Genomic DNA, 17,103 nt, shown 5'->3' with positions numbered 1-17,103 from the left:
TTCAAGGTTGTCTACAGGATGAAAGTCAGGGTGGCTTCAGCCCTATAGAGAATCAAAATTTGCACATATTTTCAATTCATATGAATAATAATTTCCTTCCCTACGCACCCTAAATTATAAAGAAAAATAATTATTAAGAATCTCTAGCATGAAACAATCGCTGATAGAAAATTTACTGAGAGCAAAATATATTCTAAACATTTTCTTTCTCATTATTGTAGCATTAAAGGACAAAATGTTGCTGAAAGTTCCTGGAATTAACGTATTCGGTTATTAAACGAAAAGTCTACTTTTATAAATTGTTCCAGCAATCTTAATTATTAGGGTGATGGTTTATTATTATTATTGTTTTATTGTCGTTATTCTGACAAAATAATAACCACATTGTTTGAAATACCTATTGTTTTCAATTAAATGCAAATGACACTAGCCGATTTAAGGACTTGAAACAGAGGTGATAGTTTGTCATACTTTTGTTGTGCTGATATTGTTTTGAAAATCAAATAAAAACACATTTCTCGAAATACAACCGTTTTCAGTAAAGTGCAAGTGATACTCTCGCTTTAAAATACTTGGGGGGGGGGGGGTAACTCTACCCCTATTCATTGACATTTATGTTCATTCTCATTTTGACCTCATTGTAAGTTTAAATTTTTGTTAGTCTTATTTTTAAATTCATCTAGAGCATTATCTATTGTTTTTATACTTGGTGTGAGTATATACCAGGGTACTACATCTGAGCCTTTACGGTCCTTCCGGTTTTTCTGTTAGGTAAACAGGTTATCACACTCTTTCAAGGAATATACATGTTTTTTTTTTATTATGACATTGATTTTTTGTGTGTCAGTTGATTAGAGAAAGTTCGCGGTTTGTCAAATATAATAACTTGATTAGTCAGTTTTCTAAAAAAAAAAAAAAAAACACTTCTACAACGCCCCCGTACAAACAGGTCTATAGGTCTTTACACTCTGGGAATGACGCAATTAATTAAACCTGTATTATAAAACCAGCGTGTCTTGTTTCGAGTTTTAACGGACAAGTTTTTTTTGATAACTTGATAGGTGATTTGAATAAAAGGAATTCAAATATTTTGTCTAGCAGGAGATAACTTAATTTACTTAGACAATGAACGAGAGAAAAAAAGGGGTAATTAGCGATTGAATATTTTAACAAGAAATGACTGAAAAGTGTTTTGGAGGAGATGGAATGAATGTGTATTGTATAATACACAAGTGATGATTTGAACAGTGTTGTCAATTTTAAATAGTTTAGAAATAAAAAATTAACAAGAAATGGCTGAAAAGTGTTTTGAGGGATATGAGTTGCACGAGGGTTGACTTGCACGAGGGCTCAGTTACATACGGATTCAGTTACACGGGGATTAGTTAAATGGGGTCAAGTTGCATGGGAGGTTCAGTAGCACGAGGGGTTCAGTTGTATGGAGGAGTTCAGAAGCTTGGGATTCAGTTACATGGGGTCGATGATCGTTATAATACACAAGTTCTATTTGAACAGTGTTGTGAGTTGTATAATACACAAGTGATGATTTGCACAGTGTTGTCAATTTTAAATAGTTTAGAAATAAAAAATTAACAAGAGATGGCTGAAAAGTGTTTTGAGGGAGTTGAGTTGCACGAGGGTTGACTTGCACGAGGGCTCAGTTACATACGGATTCAGTTACACGGGGATTAGTTAAATGGGGTCAAGTTGCATGGGGGTTTCAGTAGCACGAGGAGTTCAGTTGCATGGAGGAGTTCAGAAGCTTGGGATTCAGTTACATGGGGTCGGTGGTCGTTATAATACACAAGTTCTATTTGAACAGTGTTGTGAGATCCCCTACCACACCTCCAAAGGACTCCGATACCACCCAACCCAACCCCGGTATTAGCGAAGTTAATCTGTGGTCGTTATAATACACAAGCGTTAGTTTACGAGCTTTGGGGGGTTGAGTTGCACACGAGTTAAGTTACATACAGATTCAGTTACACGGGGGGGGGGGGGGGGTTATTTAAATTTTAGTATGAAAAATAGGAGTTAAAACTTAAAAAATTTATATTAATAGCTATTTTTATGGAAATGGTTCATTTTTGAACCAAATCTATGCTGTTCTGACTGAAGATACACATTTGAATCAGAAAAGGTGAAAATGTACACATCTAAAACAGAAAAGTGTGTTTTGACTATATTTTCTATAATTTAGTCTGAAAAATAGGAGTTCACACTTAAAAAGTTCAATTAAGAGCTATTTTTATGGAAATGGTTCATTTTTGAACCGAAACTATGCTTTTCTGACTGAAGATATACATTATTATCAGAGAAATTGTTTAAAAATACGCTAAAAGGTGATTCCCGTGAAGCTATTGTAGTTTTCTATGAAAAATGAATGATTTTCAAAATCAAAGAAAATGGCCCCATCTTTAACAAATATAGCCTTAGATAGTTAAAAATGCGCATAAATTCTTGATTTTCAATCTAACTTAACTTGTAGGAATAGGACATCATTCAAACAAGTAAATCAGCTTTATTTAAAGTATATTAATTGCACAAAAAAAGACTATTATTTTTCCTTGTTTTTCACTCCAGGTGCTAAGGTCTCCATCTCGCTTTCAGTTGCATAGAGGGGTGAGTTGCACGAGGGTTCAGTTAAAGGGGATACAGATGCACGAGGGGTTTCGGTTATACCCGGGGGCAGTGACACGGGGGGGTCAGGTGCACGGGGGGTATCCCTTTTTTCGTACATCGGGCCCCCTGTTTTCAAAATCCTTTTTTCTTCTGAGGCTTGGAGCATTTGGTGGCTAGATATTAAACGTAATGAAATTTAGCACGGAGGTTCAGTTGTACAGGGTTTCAGTTATACAGGGGTTCAGTTACATGGGGGTTCTTTGTGTTAAATAAGTAGTTTTTGTATCTTTTAAAAGAACTTTACGGGGATTGAGAGACTCAGTTGCCTAATTCCGTGTGATTTTTCTTTACGAAGGTTAAGAATGTGCCTCACGGGTAATTAAAGAATGAGATGCTTACATCAACAATACAAAGAATAAGCTCAGATACTTAATAGATTTGACGCTTACAAGGGACATTGCTAGAAAGTATTCAATAGCTTAATTGAAAAGTAACGATAGAATGACATTGTGACTTGACCTAGCTTTACCTCGCCGATGTGATCTGTATAATACATAAGTAACGTTTGAAAAATATTGTCAATTTAAAAAGAAATGGCTGAAAAGTGTTATGAGGGGGGTGGGTTGCATAGAGGAGTGAGTTGCACGAGGGTTCAGGTAAAGGGGATACAGGTGCACGGAGGGATTCGGCTAGACACAGGGCCAGAGACACGGGGGGGACAGGTGCACGGGGGGGTCTCCCTATTTTCGTAAATCGGGCTCCCTTTTTTCAAAATCCCTTTTTCTTCTGAGGCTTGGAGCATTTGGTGGCTAGATATTAAACGTAATGAAATTTAGCGCGGAAGTTCAGTTGTACAGGGTTTCAGTTATACAGGGGTTCAGTTACATAGGGGTTCTTTGTGTTAAATAAGTAGTTTTTGTATCTTTTAAAAGAGCTTTACGGGGGTTGAGAGACTCAGTTGCCTAAGTCCGTGTGATTTTTCTTTACTTGATGGTCATTAAAAACGAAATTTTTGTGTTAAATAAGTAGTTTTTGTATCTTTTAAAAAAACATAGTCGTGACTACATCAGATGGTTTTGTGATGCAGTTGTAGTGCAGTGAGTTGTTACTAGTAGCAGTATTTTCGTGTTTTTTGCAAGCAATTCATACTATACCTTAAATGCATTCAGATATTTTCTTGATAAAACATAGTCGTGACTACATCAGATGGTTTTGTGATGCAGTGAGTTGTTACTAGTAGTAGAACTTTCGTGTTTTTTTTTGCAGGCCATTAATACTATAACATAAATGCATTCAGATATTTTCTTGATAAAACATATCCGTGAATAAATCATATGGTTTTTTAGTGCATTGATTTGTTACTATTATTTGTTTTTTCTTTTTTTTTTTTTGCAAGCCATTCATACTATGAAATAAATTATTTAATTTATTTTCTTTATAAAAAATAGACCTTAATAAATAATTGTTTTTTGTTTTGCAGTGTGTTTTTAATTTTTTTTGTTTTTTTTTGTTTTTTTTTTTTTTCAAGCCAATCATAATATAACTTAAATGCAATCATATATTTTATTTATAAAAAAAATCCGTTACAAAAACAGTTGGTTTTGTTATGCAGTGAGTTTTTAATATTAGTAGCACTTTCGTTTTTTTTCCAAGCCATTCATACTATACCTTAAATGTATTCATATATTTTCTTGATCAAACATAGTCGTGATCACATCAGATGATTTTGTAGTGCAGTGAGTTGTTACTAGTAGTAGTATTTTCAGTTTTTTTTTGCAAGCCATTAATACTATACCTTAAATGCATTCAGATATTTTCTTAATCAAGCATAGTTGTGATAACATCAGATGGTTTTTTAGTGCAGTGAGTTGTTACTAGTTGTAGTATTTTAATGTTTTTTGCAGGCCATTCAAACTATACCTTAAATGCATTCAGATATTTTCTTGATAAAACATAACCGTGACTACATCAGATGGTTTTGTAGTTCAATGAGTTGTTACTACATAGTATTAGTATTTTCGTGTTTTTCGCAAGCAATTCATACTATACCTTAAATGCATTCAGATATTTTCTTGATAAAACATAGTCGTGACTACATCAGATTGTTTTGTTATGCAGTTGTAGCGCAGTGAGTTGTTACTAGTAGTAGTATTTTCATGTTTTTTGCAAGCAATTCATAATTATAAAACATAGCCGTGACTAAATAAATTGGTTTTGTAGTGCAGTGATTTTTTACTAGTAGTTTTTTTTTCGTTGTTTTTTTTTTTTTTTCAAGCTATTAATAAAATAACTTAAATTCATTAAGATGTTTTATTTTTAAAAAATAGCCGTGACTACATCACATGGTTTTGTAGTGCAGTGAGTTGTTAATAGTAGTAGTATTATTTTCGTGTTTTTCCAAGCCATTCATACTTTACCTTAAATGCATTCAAATATTTTCTTGATCAAACATGGTCGTGATCACATCAGATGGTTTTGTAGTACAGTGAGTTGTTACTAGTATTAGTATTTTCGTGTTTTTTTTGCAAGCCATTCACACTATACCTTAAATGCATTCATATATTTTCTTGATAAAACATATCAGTGAATACATCAGATGGTTTTGTAGTTCAGTGAGTTGTTTCTACGTAGTAGTAGTATTTTCGTGTTTTTCGCAAGCAATTCATACTATACATTAAATGCATTCAGATATTTTCTTGATAAAACATAGTCGTGACTACATCAGATAGTTTTGTGATGCAGTTGTAGTGCAGTGAGTTGTTACTAGTAGTAGTATTTTCATGTTTTTTGCAAGCAATTAATACTGATAAAACATAGCCGTGAATAAATAATTTGTTTTTTTAGTGCATTGTTTTTTTTATTTTTTTTGTTTTTTGGTGTTTTTTTTTTTTTGCAAGCTATTCATACTATACCTTAAATGCATTCAGATGTTTTCTTGATCAAACATAGCCGTGACTACATCAGATGGTTTTGTAGTGCAGTGAGTTGTTACTACTATTTGTAGTATTTTAGTGTTTTTCCAAGCCATTCATACTTTACCTTAAATACATTCAAATAATTTTTTTATCAAACATAGTCGTGATCACATCAGATGGTTTTGTATTACAGTGAGTTGTTACTAGTAGTAGTATTTTCGTTTTTTTTTTTCAAGCCAATAAAACAATAACATAAATTCATTCATATATTTTATTAATAAAGCATAGTTTTGATAAAATTAAAAAACAATAAAGATTTTGTTACTTACTTATAATTTAGTCATAATTTCTTGAACGAAATGTCTCTGTTTATCCAGCAGATGAATTCAATAAAGACTTTGCAACTTACTTACAATTTTTTTCATAATTTCTTTAATTAAAATTTCTGTATTGTGTATCCCAGAGGTGACTTCAAGAAAGAATTTATTACTTACTTACAATTTTTCATAATTTCTTTAATGAAAATTTTCTGTATTGTGTATCCAAGAGATGACTTCAGGAAAGAGTTTGTTACTTGCTTACAATAGAACTATTCTAAAGAACAAGGACAGGTTAAGCTTAAAGATATTTATTGCTTAAATGTATTAACAGATTTTTTTTGAGAAAAAAAAAACAACAACAAGAAATGTTTACATAAAAATAGTACTTATAGTTCACTCTTAAACATCCACACCCGATGGTCCCATGATATAGGATAGTTTTTAACATGTCTTATGGATTGTATCCACTGTGTGAAGAACCTAACCTCGTCTTCAGGACGATGATAACCCCTTCAAATTTAGGACACTTAAACTCTTCTAGATTGAAAAGTGGAATCCTGGGGTCACACTTTTGAATTAAAACTTTATCTGTCGGTACATTGCCCTTTACGTAGAGCGCTTCAACTCTGAAAAACCTGCAAATTTCACTGACTTCCTCCTGAACATTTCTCAGTTCCTGACCAGTATTATTAAGTGGTGTAATCACTCTATCATAGAATCCCAGTCTGTTTATATAACGTAATGTAGTACTCCACAAGCTTTTATCATACTCAAACAGATTATAGTTCACTAACCAATGATAACAGTCAATTTCTTCGAGATCCATAGACAATAATAAAAAAGCACATTCGAATATAACACCACAAGATGATTTTTTCAAACTGATAAATTCAGTGTCATACAGTCCTATCATCTTGGAGGCTATTAATGTAGTTGGTAAGTAGAGAAATACTTCATCAAACTTTTATGTCTTTGGTCAAGGTTGAACGGAGTTATGACTAGTAAGATGAGTCTTAAAACCATCTGAATTCATTGTGAGGGTGGAGTCATAAAACCCTTGGAAATCATTGCGGGTAGGACTCATATCACCAAAGTGTCACAATGCCGTCAGTATGTCAACACCCCTCGGAAAATAGGAGGGGGAGGGGGGGGGGGTAAAGGTCAACGGCGAAGTCCTTGGCACCTTTCCAAACGAGCGGGGATTCCCCACTGGTTCCTACACATTGCAAAAAGTGAACAGTACGAAAACTCCACGTTTTCAACAAGACTGGTTTTTTAGGGGCCAATCAGGAGAGATATGCAAAGTCGATAGCTTTATTTCATTTTTTTTTTTAGGTTCATTTAGTCGAGGTTTCGTGCGCGCCCGTTACCTCGTCTAAAACCAATGTTTGATCAAGAAAATATTTGAATTTAATGAAGGTAAAGTATGAATGGCTTTGAAAAACACGAAAATACGACAACTACTATTAACACCTCACTGCACTAAAAAACCATCTTATTTTGTCAAGTATTTTTTTTAAAAATAAAACATATTATTGAAATTATTTTTTATTTTTAATATAAATAAAAAAAAAACCACACCACGAAACAAATAAAAAAAGAAAAAAAAAAATGCAAAAAAAAAAAACATTATTTATTAACCGCAATTTTTTATAATTATTAATTGCTTTCAAAAAACACGAAAATACTACTACTAGTAACAACTCACTGCACTACAACAGCATCACAAAACTATCTGATGTAGTCACTACTATCTTTTATCAAGAAAATATCTGAATGCATTTAAGGTATAGTATGAATTGCTTGCAAAAAACAAGAAAATACTACTAATGAGTAGTAACAACTAATTGCACTACAAAACAATCTGATGTAGTCACTTTTATGTTTTATCAAGAAAATATCTGAATGCATTTAAGTTATATTTTGAATGGCTTGCAAAAAAACACTAAAATACTACTACTAGTAACAACTCACTGTACTACAAAACCATCTGATGTGATCACGACCATGTTTGATCAAGAAAATATTTGAATGCATTTAAGGTAAAGTATGAATGGCTTGGAAAAACACGAAAATAATACTAATAGTATTAACAACACACTGAAATAAAAAACCATATTATTTTGTCACTGCTTTTTTTTATAAAGAAAAAAACTTAATTCTTTTATGTTTTTTTTTTATTAGATTGCAAAAAAAAAAAAAACACGAAAATAAAACAAAAAGTAACAAAACACTGCACTACAAAAACAATTGATTTAGTAACGTCTATGTTTTATAATTATTAATTTATTGCAAAAAACACGAAAATAATAATAATATTAACAACTAACTGCACTACAACTGCATCACAAAACCATCTGATGTAGTCACGACTATGTTTTATCAAGAAAATATCTGAATGCATTTAAGGTATAGTATTAATTGCTTGCAAAAAACACGAAAATACTGCTACTACTTAGTAAAAACTCACTGCACTACAAAACCATATGATGTAGTCACGTTTATGTTTTATCAAGAAAATATCTGAATTCATTTAAGGTATAGTATGAATGGCCTGCAAAAAACATGAAAATAATACTACTACTAACAACTCACTGAACTACAAAACCATCTGATGTGATCACAACTATGATTGATTAAGAAAATATCTGAATTCATTTAAGGTATAGTATGAATGGCTAGCAAAAAAAACTGAAAATACTACTATTAGCAACAACTCACTGCACTAAAAAACCATCTGATGTGATCACTACTATGTTTGATCAAGAAAAACTTTGAATTAATTTAAGGTATAGTATGAATGGTTTGGAAAAAAAACTAAAGTGCTACTACTAGTAACAACTCACTGCATCATAAAACCATCTTATGTAGTCACGGATATGTTTTATCAAGAAAATATCTGAATGCATTTAAGTTATAGTATTAATGGCTTTCAAAAAAAAAAACAAAAATACTACTACTAGTAAAAGCACACAGCAAAAAAAAACCAAATTATTTATTAACGGAAATTTTTTATAAATAAAATATATGACAGAATTTAATTTATATCATGAATTGATTACAAAAAAAAAACAAGAAAATAAAAATAATATTAAAAAATCACTGAAAAAAAAAACCATATGATGTAGTCACGACTATGTTTTATCAATAAAATATATTAATGCATTAAAGGTATAGTATTAATGGCCTGCAAAAAAAAAAACGAAAGTTCTACTACTAGTAACAACTCACTGCATCATAAAAACATCTGATGTAGTCACGACTATGTTTTATCAAGAAAATATCTGAATGCATTTAAGGTATAGTATGAATTGATTGCAAAAAAAACGAAAATAATAATACTAGTAACAAATCAATGCACTACAAATGCATCACAAAACAATCTGATGTAGTCACGACTATGTTTTTTTAAAAGATACAAAAACTACTTATTTAACACCAAAATTTATATTTTAATGAACAACAAGAACGGAAACATCAACCGTACTTTGGAAAAACTGACTCAAACTCAACGGTCATCTAATTTTAAATGGAGAAATTATACTGCAAGATACCGTCACTAACGTTTTTTAATGATCACAAAGGCCAGACAATGCGCACGGCCTTTGTCACGTGAGTCTCTCAATCACCGTACAGTTCTTTTAAAAGATACAAAAACTACTTTTTTAGCACAAAGAACCCCCCATGTAACTGAACCCCTGTATAACTGAAACCCTGTACAACTGAACTTCCGCGCTAAATTTCATTACGTTTAATATCTAGCCACCAAATGCTCCAAGCCTCAGAAGAAAAAGGGATTTTGAAAACAGGGAGCCCGATTTACGAAAATAGGGATCCCCCCCGTGCAACTGATCCCCCCTTGTTACTGAAACCGTGTATAACCAAAACCCCCCGTGCAACTGTATCCCCTTTAACTGAATCCCTCGTGCAACTCACTCCTCTATGTAACCCACCCCTCTCATAACACTTTTCAGCCATTTCTTTTTAAATTGACGATATTTTTTAAACGTTACTTATGTATTATAAAGACCACATCGGCGAGGTAAAGCTAGGTCAAGTCACAATGTCATTCTATCGTTACTTTTCAATTAAGCTATTGAATACTTTCTAGCAATGTCCCTTGTAAGCGTCAAATCTATTAAGTATCTGAGCTTATTCTTTGTATTGTTGATGTAAGCATCTCATTCTTTAATTACCCGTGAGGCACATTCTTAACCTTCGTAAAGAAAAATCACACGGAATTAGGCAACTGAGTCTCTCAATCCCCGTAAAGTTCTTTCAAAAGATACAAAAACTACTTATTTAACACAAAGAACCCCGATGTAACTGAACCCCTGTATAACTGAAACCCTGTACAACTGAACCTCCGTGCTAAATTTCATTACGTTTAATATCTAGCCACCAAATGCTCCAAGCCTCAGAAGAAAAAAGGATTTTGAAAACAGGGAGCCCGATTTACGAAAAAAGGGGTACCCCCCGGGCAACTGACCCCCCCTTGTAACTGAACCCGTGTATAACCGAAACCCCCCGTGAAACTGTATCTCCTTTAACTGAATCCTCGTGCAACTCACCCCTCTATGCAACTGAAAGCGAGATGGAGACCTTAGCACCTGGAGGGAAAAACAAGGAAAAATAATAGTCTTTTTTTGTGCAATTAATATACTTTAATTAAAGCTGATTTACTTGTTTGAATGAAGTCCTATTCCTACAAGTTAAGTTAGATTGAAAATCAAGAATTTATGCGCATTTTTAACTAGCTAAGGCTATATTTGTTAAAGATGGGGCCATTTTCTTTGATTTTGAAAATCATTCATTTTTCATAGAAAACTACAATAGCTTCACAGGAATCACCTTTTAGCGTATTTTTAAACAATTTCTCTGATAATAATGTATATCTTCAGTCAGAAAAGCATAGTTTCGGTTCAAAAATGAACCATTTCCATAAAAATAGCTCTTAATAGAACTTTTTAAGTGTGAACTCCTATTTTTCAGGCTAAATTATAGAAAATATAGTCAAAACACACTTTTCTGTTTTAGATGTGTACATTTTCACCTTTTCTGATTCAAATGTGTATCTTCAGTCAGAAAAGCATAGTTTTGGTTAAAAAATGAACCATTTCAATAAAAATAGCTATTAATAGAACTTTTTTAATTGTTAACTCATATTTTTCAGACTAAAATTTAACTAAACCCCCCCCCCCCCCCGTGTACCTTAATCGTTATGTAACTTAACTCTGGTGAAACGCACCCCCCAAACTATCTTAACCTACCGCTGTTTTTTTATACCGCCCCCCGATTAACTGCGCTAATACACGGGTTGGTATGGGAGGGATCGGAGTCCTTTGGGGGTGTGGTAGGGGATCTCACAACACTGTTCAAATAGAACTTGTGTATTATAACGACCACCGACCCCATGTAACTGAATCCCAAGCTTCTGAACTCCTCCATGCAACTGAACGCCTCGTGCTACTGAAGCCCCCATGCAACTTGACCCCATTTAACTAATCCCCGTGTAACTGAATCCGTATGTAACTGAACCCTCGTGCAAGTCAACCCTCGTGCCCCTCAACTCCCTCAAAACACTTTTCAGCCATTTCTTGTTAATTTTTTATTTCTAAACTATATAAAATTGACAACACTGTGCAAATCATCACTTGTGTATTATACAATACACAACACTGTTCAAATATAACTTGTGTATTATAACGATCATCGACCCCATGTAACAGAATCCCCAGCTTCTGAACTCCTCCATACAACTGAACCCCTCGTGCTTCTGAACCTCCCATGCAACTTGACCCCATGTAACTAATCCCCGTGTAACTGAATCCGTATGTAACTGAGCCCTCGTGCAAGTCAACCCTCGTGCAACTCAACTCCCTCAAAACACTTTTCAGCCATTTCTTGTTAATTTTTTATTTCTAAACTATTTAAAATTGACAATACTGTGCAAATCATCACTTGTGCATTATACAATACACATTCATTCCATCTCCTCCAAAACACTTTTCAGTCATTTCTTGTTAAAATATTCAATCGCTAATTACCCCTTTTTTTCTCTCGTTCATTGTCTAAGTAAATTAAGTTATCTCCTGCTAGACAAAATATTTGAATTCCTTTTATTCAAATCACCTATCAAGTTATCAAAAAAAACTTGTCCGTTAAAACTCGAAAAAAGACCCGCTGGTTTTATAATACAGTTTTAATTAATTGCGTCATTCCCAGCGTTTAAATACCTATAGACCTGTTTTTACGGGGGCGTTGTAGAAGTGTTTTTTTTTTTTTTTTTAGAAAACTGACTAATCAAGTTATTATATTGGACAAACCGCGAACTTTCTCTAATCAACTGACACACAAAAAATCAATGTCATAATAAAAAAAAAACATGTATAGTCCTTGAAAGAGTGTGATGACCTGTTTACCTAACAGAAAAACCGGAAGGAACGTAAAGGCCCAGATATGGTACCTTGGTATATACTGCTGTGGCTATTCATTTTGATTAAAGTTTGTTTTGTGTTTCATTAGTTTTTCATTGATAAAGTTTCTGTCCATTTTGAGCTTGAATTATAATATGACTTTATATCTTTTTCATCTTTACATTTTATAAATTTTGATATAGCCCTTCTCTCTTCTTTGAGAAACTTCTTTTAAGAAAAACGGCAAAAAGAAAATAACTTAAAGGGTTATTTTACTGGTTTTCAAAAAAGCCCCAGGCCTGTCACAAAGTCAAACCGTCAGTAAACAGCCATCGATATTAGAGATTCTTTGGTGCTTTCACAACAGAGAAAGAACTGTTGTAGTCGGACTAACTATTTATTTTTCTTTTCTGTTATTTGCAGATGAAATCAGTCCAATATGTCTTCCCCTTAATCCAGAACTTAGAAGTGAAGAATTCACGAGAATGAACCCTTTCGTTGCAGGATGGGGAACTACCGATTTTAGTAAGCTTTATTCCAACATTTTAGCCAAGGGATATTTATCCTACTAGATCCATTTAAGATAATAATATTATCTAATTAAGTATATATTACACACACAAGCACAGACATAATAGGTTTTTACTTAGTTTTAGCGATTAAAACAGCGGGGTTGTATGCACATTTTAAAGCCCCATAATATAAAGTGTTTTGTCATTCGCAGTTTTGTTACCCATCGTGAAGAAGGACGGATCATAAAAAAACTGACAAAACCCTCATTCTATAAAAAAAATACTTGAATCTGGAACCCTTTCTAATGATCAATCTGATAAAGAAGCGCCCAGTGACCTCTGATTTTAGGAATCAGGTGGCACCGACTAAAGTTTGAAGAACATTAGGCCTACTTGAATTAAAATGTTCGGAAAGTCTACAAAGTATGCTGTCAGGGATGACATTACAGGAGCACCCTATTGAAAAAGCGAGGCTTCACGGATATATTTAGTTGTAGTTTGGGCATAGAACATATTTTGGAAATCAGAATCGGATCGGGTTTGATAATTATTTGAGATTTAGAAAACTAGAGTAATTTCAGGTTTGATAATACGTGTAGTTATAAGAACCCAGGTTGTGTTGTATTGCTCAATTCCTTACTCCAAATTGTTCTGTATAGACATGCTACATATTATTCAAAACAGGATCATATAAACACACAAGCATAATCAAACTCATTAATAATCATGCTAAACTAATTCTTGCACTCACTTAAATCTTTGACACGCAAATCCCAATGACCTCGTCATCTATTCATGCGTTCTCCCGGGTTTCTCCAAAAGAAGTCACCAAAGTTTTGACGCAATTTACTTATACGCTCTCCAGCCTAATTTAGAGTTTTTTTTTATATTTTCAGTTTTATTTTCGTTTTATTTTTACTGATATTTTTCAGTTTTTCAGGCCTTAAAATTTGCAGATCGCATGAATGCCTTTTGGGGTCTTTTAATGCCTTTGAATATTTCCGCAGTTCGATTCTGGATTTCATAGAAAACTTTCTTGCAGCCCCTTAAACCAACCAAACAACCATTCCAAAGATCTAATGGGAGGATTGTACCCCAAGGGCTCCAAAGATTTGTAGGCTTTATTGCTCCGAAGTAAACTTGCAGCAATGGTAAATATTCCTTGCACCAAAGATGACAATCATCAAGATTTAAAGAAAAATTTCCCTATGGCACATTTAAGTTACATGCAGCATCATGGTAGTGATATTTAAGAAACCATTGCTCTCTTAACATGACCTGCTAAGAAAAAGACAAGCTTTTTTTCTAATGAAAGTAAAGAGAGATATTAAAACTATAAAGGAACATAATTTATTTTGTATATCAGTTTGGACGTCACCGTCCTCAACCCTTCACTCTTTTATATAAAGGAGGTGAACCCATTAAGAGAATTTTTCCTCTTATTTGAGCAGGAATAACAAAAACTCCTTTCAATAAAAGTGAAGAGCGACAAAAAAAAAAGAAAAGAAAAAAATGGCCATTAAGGAATGCAACCTTGCCAAGACCAACCGTTAATGTAAAGGTTGAAATTGTAAAAAACAAATTACAATTTCAAGCGCATTGTCAAAAAAAGCAAACAGGAGTATTTTTGTTAGGAACAAGCATGAAAAATTAGATACTCAGTAAAGGAATTTATATTTCTTAATTTGAAGCCTGTGAGAAGCTCCTTAATCATAGTAGAAAACTGAAATTTTCACATACCAATATGAGGGGGATAGCCTCCTCCATTCTCCTATCCTCTTTATGCTACAGTCTTATTAGCACTTTCCTGTAAGCATTTTAGAGTGTAATGAATGTCAGTTCGTCATTGCAAGTTTTTTATACTATCAGGTGAAAGATAATGCAACATTAAAAAAGATATTTGAAAAAAGAACGAGGCAACGCCTAGTGCTGCAGCCCCAGAATTCAGAACGAATGGGTTGATTTTTGTGAGAAGCTTATTTCTTCAAAAATTTCTGATCAATTGAAATCAGCTCGTTTTTTTCACCATTCTCGGCTCATCTTGACTGACTATATGTTTAGGAACAAATGTTCTTCACTTAGCAACACTGTCTTCGAAATTGAGAGATCTGGCATAATGTTTTTCAGTGGTTCTGAATATACCCACTATCTCAGAATGTTACCCAAAAGCCTCTTGGCCCTGTTTCGGCCAAAACTACATCTTCGTGAAAAAAATGGTGACTATCAGCAGTTGTCAATATCATGATTTCTTTTGATCGATACTTTTGACTGAATGGACACTTTGGTAACCCTCAGGTATTGCATATCTTTTTTAGTTTTAAGTAGAGGTTGTTAGAAGTTTAAGTTGACCATAGTTCAGCTGTTGTGTGTAGTGCCCTATTTATCATGTATCAAATATTCAGATGTATTTTATTAGCTCTATCCAAAGACTGTTCAAAACATATAAAGTCAAACAGTTTGTGGTAAAGACTTGAAAGTAAAGAGTGACGTGGCTCAAGAGTAACCAAAACTTCCAGAATTTGATACAATAGATACATTAAAAAAAATCGAATAGGCGCTCCAAATTCCATTTCAGTTTGAATGAGCCCCCTTCATATGTTTTACAATCACTGGTTTTATGTGATTATCACTAGTAGTAAAAAAAAAAAACACAAATAAAGTCACATGCTTGAAAACTTTCTTTTTCCAGGAAACACTTTCGTTTATAAACAATTCGTATTTTGTAGACAGGGATTGAAAACTAGGCTTTAAGACATTACAAATTGGGTGGTGCGATTCTCCTGAGAATTGCGTCTCATTTGGGTTGTGTTTCGTGTTTCGGTTCTTTTTCTAAGGCTTTAGAGCTTTTCTTGGGATATTAACTTGTGATGGGCAGCTTTGAAGATGATCCATTTAACCTATTCATAATCAGCATAAAAATCGTGGTTTTTGGGCATTTTTCAAGTGTTGATTTCTGCAATTTCAACATAATTGACACAAGTTACTTTTGATCTACCAGTTACTTCTATGAGTTGTTGGATTTTGTGGAATAATGATCTGCCACTATGAAAGACCAAAGAGGATCATATGCAAGGCTTTTGATCTCAATTTTATTTTTAGACCACGATGTAGGTGTCAGGGCTAAAAATTGAAAAACTTACCTGAGTTCTTGCGCTGACATTTTCTTATTGTGTCAAAAGGTCAAAATTTAGATTTTCCAGGAAAAGCGGTTTTGAGCAGATACACTGAATAAAAACTAATCAAATATGTCATAATTTTGAAGCTTTATGTTAGCTTTTTTTTCATTATTATTGCTTGTAGAGGGAAGAGCAAGTGATGTCTTACAGCAAGCCCAGGTATTAGTGGCAGAACGTGACGACTGCAAGACTTCTTATTCAAGATTCAAATCTGTGGTCATTGATGAAAGGGTCTTATGTGCTGGAGGTCAAAATGGTGGAAGGCAAGATGCGTGCCAAGTAAGTTTCAAAAATATCAAGGTTTTTATTCTAGCTTTGAGTAATTGCTTAACTGGGGAGAAAAGGTGACGTTGGGTAATGAAAACATTAATCAGGTGGGCAGCTTCTCTTACCTTGGTAGTATTATTAGTAAAGATTGTGGAAGCAGTAAAGATGTTAAAAGTAGAATAGCCAAGGCTCAGGGTGCTTTTCTCACAGTTAAAAAAAGTTTGGAAGAATAGGAAGATAAGTCTGCAAACCAATATTAGAATATTAGAAGCTACAGTGATGACATTGGTCAAATATGGCTCCGAAGCATGGGCGCTCTGAAAAGTGGATGAAGATTTGCTAGATGCTTTCCAGAGAAATTGCTTAAGGATTGTTCTGGGTACCCTGGTGACTGACCGTATTTCAAACAATAGGCTATACGAAAAATGTGGTTCAATACCGCTCTCTAGGGCTATAATGAAAGAAAGGTTTAGGTTGCTAGGGCACGCTGTGCGGATGAAGGTTGACAAATTGCTGAAGATTGTTCTTTTTGGCCAACCGTCTGGGGCTAAAGAGAAAGCAGGTCGTCCTCTTCTGGGTTGGGAGGATGTCATAAAGAAAGATTGAAAGGAAATGGGAACTTCGTGGGAGGGTGTAAAAGGGAGGATTTGAATAGATTGGGATGGAGGAGGAGCGTGTGTGGCTGTGTTGGCCTCAGGTGGCTTGGTGCTGCGGTGAGTTATTAGTAGTAGTAGTATTAGTTAAATAGTAATACCTTGAAGCCCCATTTATATCTAAAATAAATTAGAGCATGATAAAGACCTCAGATGTGACAAAAGACAAGATTTACTATGTAAATTTTTCGTAGTTAAAGACATAAACTTATTTTGATTTGC

General features: G+C 33.7%; 1 protein-coding gene across 2 annotated transcripts in view; it reads left to right on the top strand.

Annotated features, from left to right (window-relative positions):
* LOC148943604 (venom protease-like) overlaps positions 1-17,103 on the top strand; it is a 66,239-nt gene that overhangs the window by 38,913 nt on the left and 10,223 nt on the right. For both annotated transcript variants that reach the window (XM_089101885.1, XM_089101884.1), the window contains exons 6-7: positions 12,697-12,798; positions 16,086-16,240. In XM_089101885.1, coding sequence (XP_088958011.1) covers positions 12,697-12,798; positions 16,086-16,240 — 257 coding nt within the window. The remainder of the gene's footprint in view (positions 1-12,696; positions 12,799-16,085; positions 16,241-17,103) is intronic.

The sequence above is a fragment of the Artemia sp. Qi Xiang Cuo genome, chromosome 15 (assembly GCF_049724085.1).
Source record: "Artemia sp. Qi Xiang Cuo chromosome 15, ASM4972408v1, whole genome shotgun sequence".
Classification (NCBI taxonomy): domain Eukaryota; kingdom Metazoa; phylum Arthropoda; class Branchiopoda; order Anostraca; family Artemiidae; genus Artemia; species Artemia sp. Qi Xiang Cuo.
The sequence above is the reverse complement of the archived record's forward strand: the minus strand, read 5'-3'. Positions and strand labels throughout refer to the sequence as shown.